This window comes from Patagioenas fasciata, chromosome 2 (genome assembly GCF_037038585.1).
Source record: "Patagioenas fasciata isolate bPatFas1 chromosome 2, bPatFas1.hap1, whole genome shotgun sequence".
Classification (NCBI taxonomy): domain Eukaryota; kingdom Metazoa; phylum Chordata; class Aves; order Columbiformes; family Columbidae; genus Patagioenas; species Patagioenas fasciata.
This window is the reverse complement of record NC_092521.1, coordinates 106,376,986-106,392,891: the sequence shown is the minus strand read 5'-3', so window position 1 is coordinate 106,392,891 and position 15,906 is coordinate 106,376,986. Positions and strand designations below refer to the sequence as shown.

The following is a 15,906-nucleotide window of genomic DNA, read 5'->3' as shown; positions in this document are numbered from 1 at the left end:
TGCTGAACACTGCCTGGATTCAAATTGTGACAGAACATGGCTTAGCATCTATATAATAGATGCTTAATACTACATAATAAAAGAGATGAGAAAAATGTGCTAATTGGAAACAGTTAAGAACAGTTGTAGTCAACACTAAGTTGCATGCAAGTTAGACTTAAAATAGTGGTGATAATTTTTTTTCTTTTTTAGGAAAAAGATGTTTTTTTGTTGAGATCTGTGTCACTATTAATACAATCCAGAAGACTGACCCAACTTTGAAATAACAGTTTAAATTGACACATGCCTTTTATTAACTATAAGCTGGGAAGGTAACATAATTACAAGTCCAGAGTTTTGAAGGCTGTTATTTCTCCACTATTTCTATAACTCAGGCACTGCAAAGATATTCATAGGAGGAAATGGTTCTTTGAAATCAGTGAGTGTCTTTGCATTCATAAGCTCTACACGTATTTATTTATCTAATCAGAGCCCAAGTCAAGAGGAAGGGAAAGAAACAATCAGTTTAAAGCAAGTGTTTGTTCAAATATGTTCATATAAGCTTACAGATTACTCTTGGCTGATGTGATATTAACAAAAGCAGGATTTAATGCTAGCTAAGTTTGTATGATAACTCCAACTGTTCAGGATGCTGAAAGATTAAAATACTCTGATTTTGTAGGAGTTAGGTTTGGCTTTTTTCCAACCACCTACACACTTGTAAAGAAAAAACAAAAAAAAAACCCCAAACAACAACAACAACAACAACAACAACAACAAAACCAAACAAAAAAACAAAAACAAAAAACAACCACCAACCCAAACCACTCCTTCACCAGCTCCCCCCACCCCAAAAAAAAAAGAAAGAAAAAAAAATGTATGCCCAACAGAACAGGAAAGGGAGTGTGCTGCTATGTGTGTACACATGATACTAATGATAATGTAATATAATCTAATGGCCCATTACCTTAGACTTTGTCACCACCTAATAAATATGAAGTTGATGGTGCCTCTCAGTGCTTTTTGTCTTCAGGTAATATAATCATCCTCCTTCCTGACAGATATTAGTACTCTGAATGTGATGCAGAACATACAGAGACAAATATATCTTTTTATCTGAATTTGACAGAAAAGATGATTCAGAGGATAGAAGTTCCATTTTTAGGATTTTGTTTGAGAATAGTGTGGGATTTTTCCCTAGAAACTTGCTGAATATTTTAGTTATAGAAATTTTAGCATAAAAATCATACTGGGGAGGCTTAGTATTGAAGGGAATGATGAAGAATGTTTATAATAAAGAAAATTTGTAACAGTAGGCTTTTTGCTCTTCATTTATGGATTGTATAATCCATGTTTTCTAAGCAAATTTCTTAAGTACTTTATAAATTCACTCTACACATTTCAGTTGTACACAGTTAAGGAAGAATAATGTAAAAATTAAAAAGGCAATTAAAGCTATATGGTAAGCTATGGGTTGAATATTAGCAGGTGAGAAGAAAGTATTCACATTGCCTCATTTAGACTTGCTTGGAATTGATGCTCTGAAACATTCCTTGAAGAAGCACATCCATTTGTTAGTCTTGCTCCTAGCTGCTTGAGGGAAATGAGAGAGAGAGTAACCTCTTAATTTACACAGCTAGATTAGACTCCTAAAACTAGGTGATGTGGTGCTAGAGTCCCATTCTGTAATCTGATGAGGCAATGGTCAGTCCGTCTTACTTCTTCCACCTGGATGTTTAAATCTCAGCTTTATACACCTTTTCAAAGGTTTATGTGTTGCCTCAAATTAAATATAACGCTCTTCTTTTCCAGAATAGCTGCTATATCTATAGCCACTAAGCTAACAGATCTACAGCTTGGGGATTCAGTGGAAATCAGCAGGCTTATTACAAAAAAGGAAATGAAGCAGGCCAGGTAAGAAGATACCTGTATAAACATATTTGAAACCCTTGTGTGTACCTGAATCATAGGTGACATGGAAAATGCATACTACTATGAGCAAAATCCCAGCTAAAATACGAAGACTCTACTGTAACAGTACTGCTAAAAGATTATTTTGCAATTCCTTAGTGGTTTACATTTTCGCTTTTATGTAGAATGAGTTAACCATCATTGGCTGGTTTGTTGTTATATATGGAACAATATAATTGTGGGTTTAGTGTTCGTTGCTATCCAGCAAACTCCTTAGAGTTCCTCTGGATTTTTTTCAGATTTCTATACAGTGCAACTTTTTGCTATTATCTTCTCTCTCAGCATCTAGCATTCCTTCCTGGATGATTAATAGGGCGTATTTTCGTCTTACTGTTGATAATATTTTTCTGTTACCCTTTTTAGATTTCTTTCATTTGTATGTCAATTTGATTGGCGCTTCTGTGTTCTCATACTGGCTGGCACTGCAGATCTATTTTAAACTCACAGAAACACTTGTGATTTAAGTTTGGTGATTTTTCTGTTCCTCCTGTTGTTTCTTGGGGCTGCAGTAGCTTGTCTTCTTACTTTTGGTATCATTTTTTTTAAGGAATTCTCAAGTTTCTCCAACATCCTTCTGTTAAAAACTCGGCCTCCTGAAGTCTTTGCCTTTGGAGGCCCTAATTTCTGTTTAATTTATTTTCTGTTACTGTCTCTCCTCTTAATTGTGAATTTGATTATTTCAGGGTAAGTCTGTTATGTGTCTTAAAATCTAATATTCCTTTATATTGTGTAAAGTCAAAACAGTGAAATTTCCCATACAGATGCTTCATAACTTCCTATATCAAAAGCTAATACCAGGGTACTTCAAGACCTTCATGAAGTCATTCTGTTCTCTTTATTTGTTTAATGTCTATGAAATAGGAGCACATAATTACTGAGTCCTTTTGGATAATTTTCTACAATTAAATAATTTTAACTCTGAATGTATGGGCAAGATCAACTAAGAGCAGAAATGATGTATGGGAGCACCTGCTCATCCCCATCTCCAGCTTCATTCTGTTTGGGCCGGTGTCATCCTTCAGAAGAAAGTGGGGTGAAAAAACAAGGTGAAAGAGGGAGAGCCATGCTGATTCCTGCAAGCAACTTTAAAGAGTGTGGTGGTAGTACTGTGTGAGCATAGTATAAGGCAGACACAAATAGGAAACGGTAATTGAGCCTTTTTCAGCCTACTCTGTTTATTTCAGTTAACTGAATACTCAAAATGTACAATATAAGCATTATTTTTTGTCTCTAGAATTACTGTGGAATAATCTCTGCTTTACCCAGATTGAACCTCAACTATTTTCCTATTTGTGTCACAATACCAACCAGATACAAATATACTCAACAATGAAGTCAACTTCAGTTGCTCCAAAAATGAGTCACTGTTTGAAGAAAGCAATCATTTGGCAGTGCTAGAACTCGGGAGGGAAGATGGGAGTGTGGAGTGGTAAAAGAAAGAGGGATGACTTTTTTAGCTACTGAAGCTGCACGTCTGTCCAACAGCTGCATACTTTTCAGGAGAGCAAATAAGTCACCAGTGTCTCTGTTGGTGTCCCAGCCTTTGCAATGTGTAATATAAATTGTGTTGTAGTCACTGTCATGCATCTTTCTCTGTGGGAAGACTTCTACTGCCCTTTCCTTGAATAGCTGAAATTACTGGGAGATTACTTTACTTTGTGCAAATCTTTCCTACTATATCTGAACTGTGGCAGGTAGCCTTTATTCAAGAACAGCCAGAGGAAGTATTCTCTCTTTCCTCATCTTTTCATCTATCAGATACTGGAGCAGGGGGGGAAACAGATGATGGCACATTAAATCTTTATTCTTAAATTTCTAGTTTATTGACAAACTCCTGTATTTTTCAAGTAACTTACATATCTGCTTCATTCATTTACAATAGCAGAATATTTTATGCAAACTGTGCAGAGATTTCGTCTTTGTTTCTCTCTTTTGTCTGGTTTGTAGATATTTTATACTTTAGTTTGGTTTCCTTATTAGGGTTTGGGACTTTTTTTGTGACAAATTTGGTTGGTCCTAGAGTACCTTCTGTAAATTGGTCATGTTCCTCTTCTAGAAGATGAAAAAATTATTCTTCAAGCAAATTACTTTAAACAATAGCAGGTTGATCTTACAGTGCAAGTATGATAGCTTTCTTCTGCCTCCTTTGAGAAAACCACCGGGAGTTCTGGATTGTATAGCTATGTGTCTCCAAACATAATACAAATCACTGAATCAACCAGTTTCCCCTGTAGAAATTGTTCATTTGAAATCAAGGAACTATAATAAACAGAGTCAGCTTGCTTATTCATTCTAAAGGGCAGAAGTTTCTAACTGTCACTGTGAAATTCTGGAGAACTCTTGATCCTTCTCTGACATTTTAATCCTTTAAAATTATAAAATACCTTTCAAGGATGAGACAGAAAACTGAAATTCGTAACTCTACTAACATTTGAAGTTATGGGCCTGGTTGAAATACTGGTTTTTATGGTGCATCACAATCCTCCATACACATAGCTAACTTCTTTGTTTTCCTCACTGATTACATTTTTTATGATACATAGGAGTAAGTGACCTCTGCTAGTTTCCCATCCTTCCTAGTGTCCCCTCATAGCTGATATCAACCACATTTTTTTTCTCAGATGATCTAATTTACCAATATAATCCAATTCAGAAGCTGTTTTGCTCAGCTTCTATATGGTTTTGGTAACTGCTGTTTCTGTTCAAGACCTGGTGAAGGGCTTGTGTGTTCAAAGATCTTGTTTGGTTGGTTTTAGCTTTATTATCTGATCTAATACAATAAACTCTTCTCATACACCCTTCTTAGTACATTAGGCTGTGATAATGATGTGACACCAACAAAGTTTGAAAAGTATGAGTAACAGCAGTGATTTTAATTGTATTTTCTTTCATAATTCAGGTTACAATGTGATGAAGAATGCTTAGCTCTTCAGAGGAACAGGTGGGCAATGAACATGTTTGCTACATTTCAGAGCAAGTCCAGGTTCAGAAAGTTAATGATGTGTGGAAAAATATCCTTTCCTTCTTGACCTTGAGAACTGATACATGTGGAGATGATTCTAGTAATTATGCTATAGGGATCTATATTGACTGATCTGAGATATTACTAAAATATTCTAGTAAAAAGTCCTAAATTAGTAGTTTCAAATATACAGACTGTATGTTTTGTGAGCTGTTAATCTGTATTAATCACCCATATCTTTACTCTTCAATGACAACATGTTTGGGAGGCTGGGGGAATTTGTGTATTTGTTTTTGTTTGGTTGTGGTTTTGTTATGTTTGTGTTTGTTTTTTTTTTTTCCCTGCTATGTTCAAATCTAGGCGTCTTGCTGAGGCTCTTGAAATAGATCATAATTCTGATCCTTTTAACATCCGTTCTTCTGGACCAAAGTACAGTGACCTTTTAAAAGAAGATGCAAGGTATGTGTTCAAATGATGACAGGTGCCATTGGTGAAGAGTGTTGAGAGCAAAATGGGAAATGCAGAGTAATTCTATTTACTCTTTTGAAAATGTTTAGTCTTCTCTCCAGCCTAGGCAATAGGTGATAATTGATGCAAAGGAGGTGATGCCCACCTCTCAAGACCTCTAAAATGAGAACCTGAAGATCAACGAGTGCCTGATGGGTTGCTTTGTTCTGTAACAGGACCAGATTTAGAACGGGAGCTCCATTTTCCACCATTCTTCTCACTACCAATCAGTACCTGTACTACTTACATCTCTGCTGCTTTCATACACAACCAATCCCCATCTCAGTGCTCTGTGTAAGCTTTTCAAGACAAAGACAAAAGGGATAGCTAAGTAATGAAATATGGTCTCATAGCCTGATGTTATTTCCCTCTACCAGTCTTATTTTTTTGTCTTACTTTTTGCCTTACTTACTTTTAAAAATAAAGAAATGGAGTTATTAAAATTGTTGATGCAGAGCTAAGCCTATGCCAGTGCTGACTGCAAAGCGAGTTGCTAGACTGAAACATCTAAAGTTGAGGCAATAGAAAATCAAGGTAATATCCAAAGCATCACAGGAATAAACACTTTGAAACCTGGAAGGGATCAGACTTGTTTTTAGAAAAATGCTTAAATGATAAGTGTAATCTGAGAAGTTTTTACTCACATGTGTGTGTTTTTAGGTGTGATGTTAGTTTTTACCAGCTTTAAGTTTTTAGAACAGCTGAATCTGGTTTGCTCTTGCTTCACTATCCTAATGATACATTCCATATTTTTGTGAGGATGTTTTCTACTTGAAAATCCTTGATTTAATGTGCTGATGTGTTGAGACAAATGAAAATTTTACATAAATAGCCATGCAGAATTTAAATCACCTCTTGCTTTGCTTCCAACTGATTAGCCTACTGCAAGATAAAAAGCTGAATATTTGCATTGTGGAGGTACTGGTTTATTAGTATTTGAACTTAAAAGTGGTATTTTATAAGGACTATTCTCTTAAGTGTGTATAGAATATGATTTGTTGTACATCTTTCAGAAAACAAAGCACACATTTTCCCTTTCTTTCTGTGTTGAATATCTTGTGTTGTGTGTGCACTCACCTCTTTGTTTTTTTTGGAGTACAATCTCACCTTCCTATCAGCCATTTTTTATCCATGGTGCATGGTTCATCTTTCATGAACTGAAATGACCAGAATCATGGACTGTATTCCAGATGGTCTTACAGATACCTTGAAAAGTAGCCTTAATTCTTCCACATTTCTCTGAAAATATCTCAGTCATTCTGTGATTTTATTTGCATTTTCTTTGTAGCCACTTCATAATGGTAACTCATGGTAAACTAGTACACTCAGGCTATTCTTACTGATTCACAGGTTAAAGCGAAAGTTTTAGTTAGTCCTCAAGTCAATGACTTTGCACATTGAATTATTGGATTTTATTTATCTAGTCTTCAAGATAAATTAGTTTTTCCCTATATTAACATCTCTCTCTTTACATGAGCAGCAATCTGCAATTTGTAAAACTATGGCTTTATGAACTTCCTTGGCTACTCTTGATGATTTTTCTTCTTGTCAGTCTTGGAAAAGATCTAGGTTTTCCCTCACAATGGTATGATCTACAAAGCGGATCTGTTACAGTGTTTTTTTCAGGTAGCTCAGCATTCTGTATAAGTTTTGACAGATGCATTTATTCTTGCTTGAGCAGATCCCTTCAGTAACGCAAGAGTTCAGGGCTTGTGGTTTTCTGCAGAACTTAATTTATACATCTATGTATGGGATGTCAGAACTATGAGAAATATGACAGCCACCTTCCTGTGCATTGAGGGTCACTGCCTCAAGAAGAAGGTAGCTGCCAAAACCATTAGTAGAATGCTGTGTTATTATCTTGTTTAGGCGATCCATTGATCTGTGAAGCTAGGGCTGAAAAAAAAAACAAAAACCCAGCATATACAGAAATGGGAAAACTTGGGAAAGCTGTGGGAAAACTCGTGATTTTGAGCTGTAATCTTTAATTACAGAACCCTAAACCTCCAGGGTGCAGTACAACTCTAGGCAACAGGAATAAGATGAGCAAGTGGAAGCATTCCAGGATAATATGTCTCCTTTGTAGGAGAGTGACAGGAGAAGGGAGGACCAGAAGCAGCATTGTAATGCTGCTGCATACTGATCTGGCTGATACATTTGTCAGAATCTGACAAGGAGTTAGAAGAGAAGTCTCTGAGAGCTTTACATGAGGAGACATCCTTCTGCCAAAGGGAACTTATCTTCTAGCATGAAGATGACTGTGCCAGGACAACTAAGCACAGATTGGGGGTACAGATTCACTGTGTGGACACTTCAGCACTGACCTTTCTAAGAGGCTTCAGAAACAGACAAGAGAGAGCAAGCAAATGCTCAAGCTGTCCCATTGATATGAAGCTGGAGGGTAGACTGGCACAAGTACCAGTGCCCCCGTTTGACAACGATGATGTTAAGGCTGCTCTTTGGTGAATTAAGACTACTGGAGAAGGACATCTGGAATATCTGGCCACGTGGAGCTACACAGAAGAGAATTCCCTTATTTTGTCACTGGCTGTGCAAGACCCCACGGCAGCTATATGGACCAGGGAAATGTTGGATCGAATGGTTAAGTCTAGAGACACAGAGAGGGAGATGGGTCCTTCATAGGCTTCCTCTTAGCAAGTCTTCCCAAGGATTAACACTCTACATGCTGTTGTAGCCAATGAAGGCAGAGCCAAGCACTCCTGTGTGTGATGTGGCAACACGAGCAGTGTACAGGGGTAGGGGCAAGACACCTTTGTAGCTTTCTTAAACAACAAATATACAAGCGAATCCCTGCTCAGGACAACCACAAATGAAATTCCTCAAAGAGGAATGCCAAAACAAGCAGCCTAAAACTGTAAGACCAGAACTAGAGACAAATACAGGTGAGAAATAAGCAGTAGCCAGTTCTTACTGTCCTTGCTCACCGAGGTATCTGATCAGGATCATACACAGAAAACTACTGAACCTGCAGAGGTTTCTTTTTTCCATCTTGTGAAATGATTTACAATAGGCTTCATTTTCTTCCTTAACAGATAGTTTCCGTTACCGTTGGCCTTTTGAGACCTTTGCTAATAGTCAAGCTTGCCAGTGTTTCTTGGCAACTGCAGGCTTCTTTTTGCCCTTCAGTGAAGCGTGGGTTCATTCTTCTGTATAGCTAGGAATAAAGAGTATATTTCCTTGCATGTAGACCTGACACTCCCTTCCTCTTATGTCATGGCAGTCTAATGAGGCTTACTCCCAAATTTGGAAAGGAAAGACTTCACACTGTTAAACAAGACTATTTTTTCTTTACTGTTTCATTTGGTGATCTCAAAGGGAGCTTGATGCTGTAAAGAAAATCCTGTTTGTACTTTGTCAGCCTTAGTGGCAGAGGAGTAAACAGCCTGAAGGAATATTCTTCACTCTGAACATGTAGATACAGAAGATGCATCTTCCCATTGGATTGCCTCAGTTGTTTACTGACACAGCCAGAACAGTCTAGGATAATCCAGATATTTGTTGATGACACCTCTTTCAAAGGAAAATTTCAGATTAAGGAGTACTGAAGTCTGTAGTTTCCTTAAACATTCCTCAACCCAAGTTATGCTCTCTTAGAATATTTTAGAATCTTTTTGATGATTCCAAAGGAACAGCAATTGTTTTGTCTCTCCCACCATGTACATTGGCCTGTCCTTTGTTCCTGTCTGAATGGTCTGTAACTCTTTGGGAGGTACAAAGTGCACATAAAACACTTGCCTCGCTTTTGAATGCACGTATCAGTAGTCATAACTGCCATTGTGTAGTATGTTACAAGCAACAGGGAGTAAGGTCCTGCCTCTACTCTGTAGAGAGTTATTGGAACTAGGGATATTAGGTGTTGCCCATGAAATTAGTTTCTGTACAGTTCATTTACTCCAATCCATCACACCTTTTCCTACAGGGAAATAATATTATCTTAATATTTCTTTTTCTGCTGCCACCAATCAATCGCTGGCCCTGTTTCCAGCATAGAATGCTTTCTGTTTTATCTTCCTATTGGAGTATTTCAGTCTTGACTATCTTGGGTTTACCTGAAGCTGAGAGCCTAAGTATTTCTGAAAGAACTCCCACCTGGTTGATTTCGCTTTTGACTTCCAGTTGATAACTCTGTTTTTATAGGCTCTTGAAGAGTTGATGTTTTTGAACATATCCTCAAGTCAGTGAGCTGGTTCCTCAGTAGGTTCTTAAATATTACACATCAGGTGCTTGTGGACAGTCTCATTGGATTGTTGGTTCCATTTTTTTCTTACCTCCTGTGATCACTTCACCTTGAAATTTGAGTGTGCATGACTGGCACTCTGTGTACCATTTGCTTTCTGACTCCATGGAATTAAGATCATCCTGAAGGTATCAGTGGTTTTGGTTGGTTTTTGTTGTTGGTGGTGGTGTTTTTTGGGTTTTGCTTAGTTTTAACCTGAGACTGTTGCTGTCATATTCTTTCCAAAGCCTCATGCTGTATGGGCTGACTCTGTATTTCATAGCCTAGGTGTCCTTTCTTTTTAACTGTACAAGTCCAGGTCCTTTTTGCAATTCTCCCAATGTAATGCTTTTTGCCACTGAAGATCAAGGAGTTCTGACAACTACATGCCATGCCCATCCACTATCGCAAAACCTGGACGGTTTTCCAGTGATGAGCTGAGTCTGTCGTACCAGTGATCAAGTGATGTTGGGAGCTGAGCTACTCAATATTCCCATTTTGCATGCTTTCTTGAATCCACTGGGTCTTTTGATGGTACACACACTTCAGCATCCAGAACTTTGGTAGGGTATCTACTAAAGATGGTACTGCCTGTTTTGGTAGGCATTTTTTGACGGATGAAATTCTGACATCATTCATTTTGTGGTATTTTTGAAGAAACAAGGTTATTTACTACTAAACAGGTTTGAGATATGAAATCTTCAGGTAGCCTTTTTTCCTCTTGGGGATGATGTCCTAACAAACAACGACCTTACTTTTGGAGTTAGTTTATCTGCTTATTTTAGAACAGAACACAAAGCTCACCCTTATGTGAAACACTTGACCTACTGTGATAAAGCAAGGTAAAAAATTAAAAAAATCCTTAGTATCTCATATCCAGAACACTTTGTTTGCTTGCAAGTAGCCTTATGCTGCTGCTTTGGCTTTTATTGCTAGAAAAGTTGATGTCTGAAGTCAGTGTACTTTTGCTCTGTCTTGGAAAAGATCTCCACTCTGTTTACCTAACCCTCATTTTTGTGTCTAATCATACGTTCTAATTAAGTGAATTGCCTTAATTACAAGTAATTTAAAAACACTGAAATGGCGACTTGCAGTGGAGTTGTATCATAGAATTTTATGCTGGGTTCCAAGGATAGAAGGGAAAATAATTCATTATTTTTGTAATAGTGATGACATAATTACACTTTAAAAATGTAACTAGTGTCATATAAATCAAAACGTGCTCTCACTCCTGCTTCTGCTTCAGTCAATTGAGTTCTTTCATTTTGTTCTTGTTGAAAATAATGTTACAAAATATGAAGATATTATATCTTTGTACACTCTCTTGCCTCATTTACCTAGAATGCTGTTCTTGCAGGAAGGATTTAAAATTTGTCAGTGACATTGAGAAGGAAATGAGGATGCTTGTGGAAGCTGTGAATAAGGTCAGTATTCAGATATTCTGTATGACTTAATTATGAGAAACAGTTAACTTTATTCATACTAATAGTTATTAGGTGACACTACATTTGTTTGGGCTCCAATAGAGTGGACATTTTAATTATAATTAGAAAAAAAAATTCAGGAGACATAGTAGTTCACGATCACTTCAGTGACAGACAGGCTTTATTTAAAGATTCAATCAGTGTTAGGCATCATTGCGTCAATGCTTTGCATCAGTGGATTTATTGTTAATTTTTGTATCTCCATTAATAAAGTCAAGGATGGCTGTTTAAAGGTTCTGACTTTGAGGAGGAAAGCTTAGGTTCTTCTGATCCCTGTAGTGGAACTTTCTTACAGATTTGTGGATACCTTCCTGCATTTGCCAGGATGCAAGGTAGTCCTCCTTCTCTAAGGAGACTGGGATTCAGCTGCAGCTGTTTGGCAGACTCTGGTATATCTAGCCAGGTTTTTCAAAGGTTTTTCAGTGAAAGCAGAATTCTGCCTTGAGGCCTGTCAGATTAGCATAGTCCTGGTTTTCTGCTGCACCATGCCTGACCCAGTACGTGTGAATCACACAGAATCACAGAATGTCAGGGATTGGAGGGGTCCTCAAAAGATCATCTAGTCCAATCCCCCTGCCGGAGCAGGAACACCTAGATGAGGTTACATGAGAATGTGTCCAGCCAGGTTTTGAATGTCTCCAGAGAAGGAGACTCCACAACCTCCCTGGGCTGCCTGTTCCAGTGTTCTGTTCCCCTCACTGTGAAGAAGTTTCTTCTCATATTTAAGTGGAACCTCCTGTGTTCCAGTTTGCACCTACTGCCCCTGTCTTATCATTGGTTGTCACTGAGAAGAGCCTGGCTCCATCCTCCTGACACTCTTTTACATGTTTATAAAAATTAATGAGGTCATTAATGAGGTGTGGTTCAAAGGACAGTATAAACCATACTATACTCAGTTGCCCTTAGCTCAAGGAAGAGTTAACCTTCAGTGGAAAGCATTAATTTCCTTCCCTTTGCCCTCTGAGGACAGTTAGTTAACTGTATTCCTTTTTTTTTTATGTATGAAGTTTCTTCAACAGTCTTTGTGCTTGTCAGCCTGTCTAATGTTCTTGCTTGTTGTTTTCCACATTAGAATGAGATTCTGGAAGTGGGCCATCTGTGTCTAATAATGTTCAGGCCTGTATATATATGCTAACTGTGCATACCAATGTATCTGCCTATACTAATATAAAACCAAGTTATATGATGTATGGTAAAAACTGGGCAGCCACAGGTCTTGAATTTGCAATATACAATGAATTAGTGACATCAAATTAGTGACAAAACAAGAGAACCAGAGAGCTCAAGAGCATTTCCAATGCTTTAGCTGTCAGCAGTAATGTACTATTTGTTAAATCATGACCCTACATTGCAGAAGAGAATGAAAACATGAAAAACAGGTATGGCCATCTTTTCCTTGTCTGACCTAAAAGGAGAATTACTAAGTTATTAAGCTTTTATCATGATCAGGATGAGTTAGGCCCAGTATCTCAAAGATCAGTTCTGTACCATGCTGCCCCTCAGGCTGTGTTGGGAATTGCTATTTCATAAGGTACAAGAAGTCCCCAGAAGTAAAATTATATTTCAAAGGGGAAGATATTTCTTTCTGAGCGCCAAAGGCAAGTGATAAACCTTGAAGCTTGGTATCCATATATTGTAATGCAAATGCAGATAAGAAATCATTCTTCATTCATGAAGTCTTCCGTAGGCAAGCCCAGTGGTTACCTGAGGAGTTCTGTGACAGTCTGAATGTTCTGTCCCTAAAAATTATCTATTTAGTTACATATCAACTTTCACAAGGCTGTTAAATTCCTTCTTGAAATGTTTAGAATCCTGATTTTCTGTTTTCTATTTAGATGCCCATTCTAGATCGACATTATTCACATTGCTTACAAACTTCCTATGCTTCTGCATATGAGTCCATTTGGTAACAGTAGATTGACTTGTGCCTTGCAACACGAGGCTATAGTTGTTTCATAGAATCATGGAATCTTTGAAGTTGGAAGGGTCCTCCAGAGGTCATCTTGTCTAAACCCCCTGCCAGTTGCCCAGGACCATTTCTAGATGGCTTTTGAGTATCTCCAATGATGAAGAGGCCCCCCTGGGCAACCTGTGCCAGTGCTCAGTCATTCTCACAGTAAAAAAAAAATGTTTCCTGATGGTCAGTATGAACCTCCTGTGTTTCAGTTTGTGACCGTGGCCTTTTGTACTGACACTGGGCACCATGGAAAAGAGCCAGTCTGTATCTTATTTACACCTTCCCTTCAGATATTTGATGAAGTATCATTGATGAAATCCCCCTGAGCCTTCTCCAGACTAAACAGTCCCAACTCTCTCAGCATTTCACAATGGCGAGACACTCCAATCCCTTAATCATATTTGTGGCCCTCCCTGGACCCTCTCTAGGATCCCCATGTCTCTCCTATACTGGGGAGCCCAGCACTGAACACAGGACTCTAGGTGTAGTCTTACCAGTGCTGAGCAGAGAGGAAGGAGCACATCCCTCAGCCTGCTGAAATTACTTTGCCTAACACAGCCCAGGATACCAGGTAGCTTTTTTTTGCCACAGGGGCATGTTGCTGGCACATGTTCAACTTGATGTCCACCAGGACCTCCAGGTCCTTTTTTGACCAGGTGCTTTCCAGCTGGGTGGCCCCCAGCATATACTGTTGTGTTGGGTTGTTCCTCACCAGGTGTAGGACTTTGCACTTATTGCTGAACTTGGTGAGGTTCCTGACAGCACATTTCTCCAGTCTGTCAAGCTCATGTTGGATGATAGCACAACCTTCTGCCCTATCAGTCACTCCTCCCAACTTTGTGTCACTGGCAAACTTGCTGAGGGTAAGTTCTGCCCTGTCATTTAAATAACTAATAAAGAACATCATGAAGATGTTAAAGAGGACTGGACTGAGTACGCAGCCCTCCTCCTCTTCCCCCAGGGTACACTGCTGGTTACTGGCTTCCAACTAGATTTTCTGCCGCTCATCACCATCCTTTAGGACCCAACCATTCAGTCAGTGGTCAGTCCACCTCACTGTCTGGTCATCCAGCCCCTACAGCAACAGCTTAAGTGGCTGTGAGGCTCTTATGGGAGACAAGGAGGCCTTACTGAAGGGCTGGTAGACAGTAGCTACTGCCCTCCCCTCATCTGTGATGAAGTGATGTGCCTGGTAGAAGTTTATCACATTAGTGAAGCTTTGGTGAAGCCATGCTGACTACAGAGGAGTTTCTTCTCCTTCATGTACCTGGAAAAATCTCCCCAAGGAAGTGGTAGATTCTCCAATATTACACACTTTTTAAGATTCAGCTGGATATGGTGCTGGGCCATCTTGTCTAGACTGTGCATTTTGCCTAAGTAAGGCTGAACCATGAGATCCTTGTGGTCCCTTCCAACCTGGTATTCTGTGGTTCTCTAAAAATCCCTGACTCAAACTTGTTCCGCTGCTGGTAGTTTGTCTTCCCCTTGAACCCTCTCTATAGACCCAAACACCTAGAAGACTTTGTTGGCGACAACCAAGGCAAAAGCTGAAGCAATGTCTTGAGTCCCTGAAGCAGAGTGAAGCACTGTGTGTCTCCTCATCTCCATTTGCTGTTAAAAACTTGCCCATCCCATTAGGACAGGGCTCATAGGACCCTCCTTTTTTGTTTGTTCTTGTACTGTTTACATAGCAATCAGTGTGGAATCAAGCGTTATCAGTCCTTGTTAACTGAAATCAAAACTACAGTTTTGTTTTTTATTTAATAAAAAGTCCACTGATGCCATTACATGGCAGATCTTGCAGATAAATAGCTTCTTTGGGAGAGGGAGGTGATAAATCTGAAATCTTTGTAGCTATCTGTAATATATGCATTGCAAAGCCAGTCTGAGAAATAAAATCAGATCTGATTCAAAATTGGCAGATCATTCTGAAAACTAAAAATTCAGAAAAAATAATTTTATGCTGTTTCTTGGGGCTGTAAGTAGAATGGATACATTCAGAGTTTGTATTTCAAACTTGTGTGTGTATGCATACTCTGAGGTGATAGGAACAACAGAGAACATGTAATTTAATTTTTTGGGGAAATAAATTGACATTTTTAGATAAGTTTTCTGTCAATACTGAGGTATTTGTGGTACTGATTTTGTCATAGTGACAAAATTTTAGAGGTAGAAGCACTTCCTTTTTTAATTTCCTCTGCCTGCCCTTAAAGGAAAACTTCACCCTTTTTTTCTTTAACCTTTTCTCTTGAATTCAGGGCAAGCATACAAAGAAGAGCCATTGTTACCCACCAATGAACAGAGATCACCGCAGAATCATCCATGAATTAGCTCAGGTTTATGGCATTGAAAGTGTGAGCTATGACAATGAACCAAAGCGTAATGTTGTTATCACTGCAGTGAAGTATGTAATGCATTTTTTTCAAATCTGTTAACTATAGTTTAAATAATTGGATGTTTTTATCACTTGATCAAGTTTTTTTACAGTGCAATTTGCAACATGCAGTAACTTCTAGTAGAATTTTTTTTTAAGCAGTTTTAAAATTGATTGTTTCATAGGTTCCTATTTCTACTGGTCAAGTAAATCTTCAGAGAAGAAAACACAATTAGAAACAAAAAAGCTAAGAAAATATTTTTGCAAGTCTGTTTTCCATTCATCTTGGCAATAACCTTTTGTCTTATTGCCATCAGCTAGATTTGATAGATGGATCAAAGATAATAAATATCATGAGGTTTTACAAAAATTAATTACTGAGTTGAGAAGCTATATTTAAATTTACACCTTCTTTGAAAATATGTGGTATTGGAA

General features: G+C 38.2%; 1 protein-coding gene and 1 long non-coding RNA gene across 7 annotated transcripts in view; one reads left to right on the top strand and one right to left on the bottom strand.

Annotated features, from left to right (window-relative positions):
• LOC136097872 (uncharacterized) overlaps positions 1-15,906 on the bottom strand; it is a 53,851-nt gene that overhangs the window by 7,622 nt on the left and 30,323 nt on the right. The window lies entirely within an intron of this gene.
• NFX1 (nuclear transcription factor, X-box binding 1) overlaps positions 1-15,906 on the top strand; it is a 66,663-nt gene that overhangs the window by 38,573 nt on the left and 12,184 nt on the right. For 3 of the 5 annotated variants that reach the window (XR_011737644.1, XM_071804671.1, XM_065830715.2), the window contains 5 exons: positions 1,792-1,893; positions 4,850-4,891; positions 5,273-5,371; positions 11,014-11,080; positions 15,356-15,501. Coding sequence is in view for 3 of the 5 variants with exons in the window: in XM_071804671.1 (XP_071660772.1) it covers positions 1,792-1,893; positions 4,850-4,891; positions 5,273-5,371; positions 11,014-11,080; positions 15,356-15,501 (456 nt within the window). In the remaining 2 variants the exon portion in view is untranslated. Of the gene's footprint in view, positions 1-1,791; positions 1,894-2,811; positions 4,814-4,849; positions 4,892-5,272; positions 5,372-11,013; positions 11,081-15,355; positions 15,502-15,906 lie in introns of those variants that run through there. The other 2 variants (XR_011737645.1, XM_071804673.1) reach the window with 2 other exon arrangements.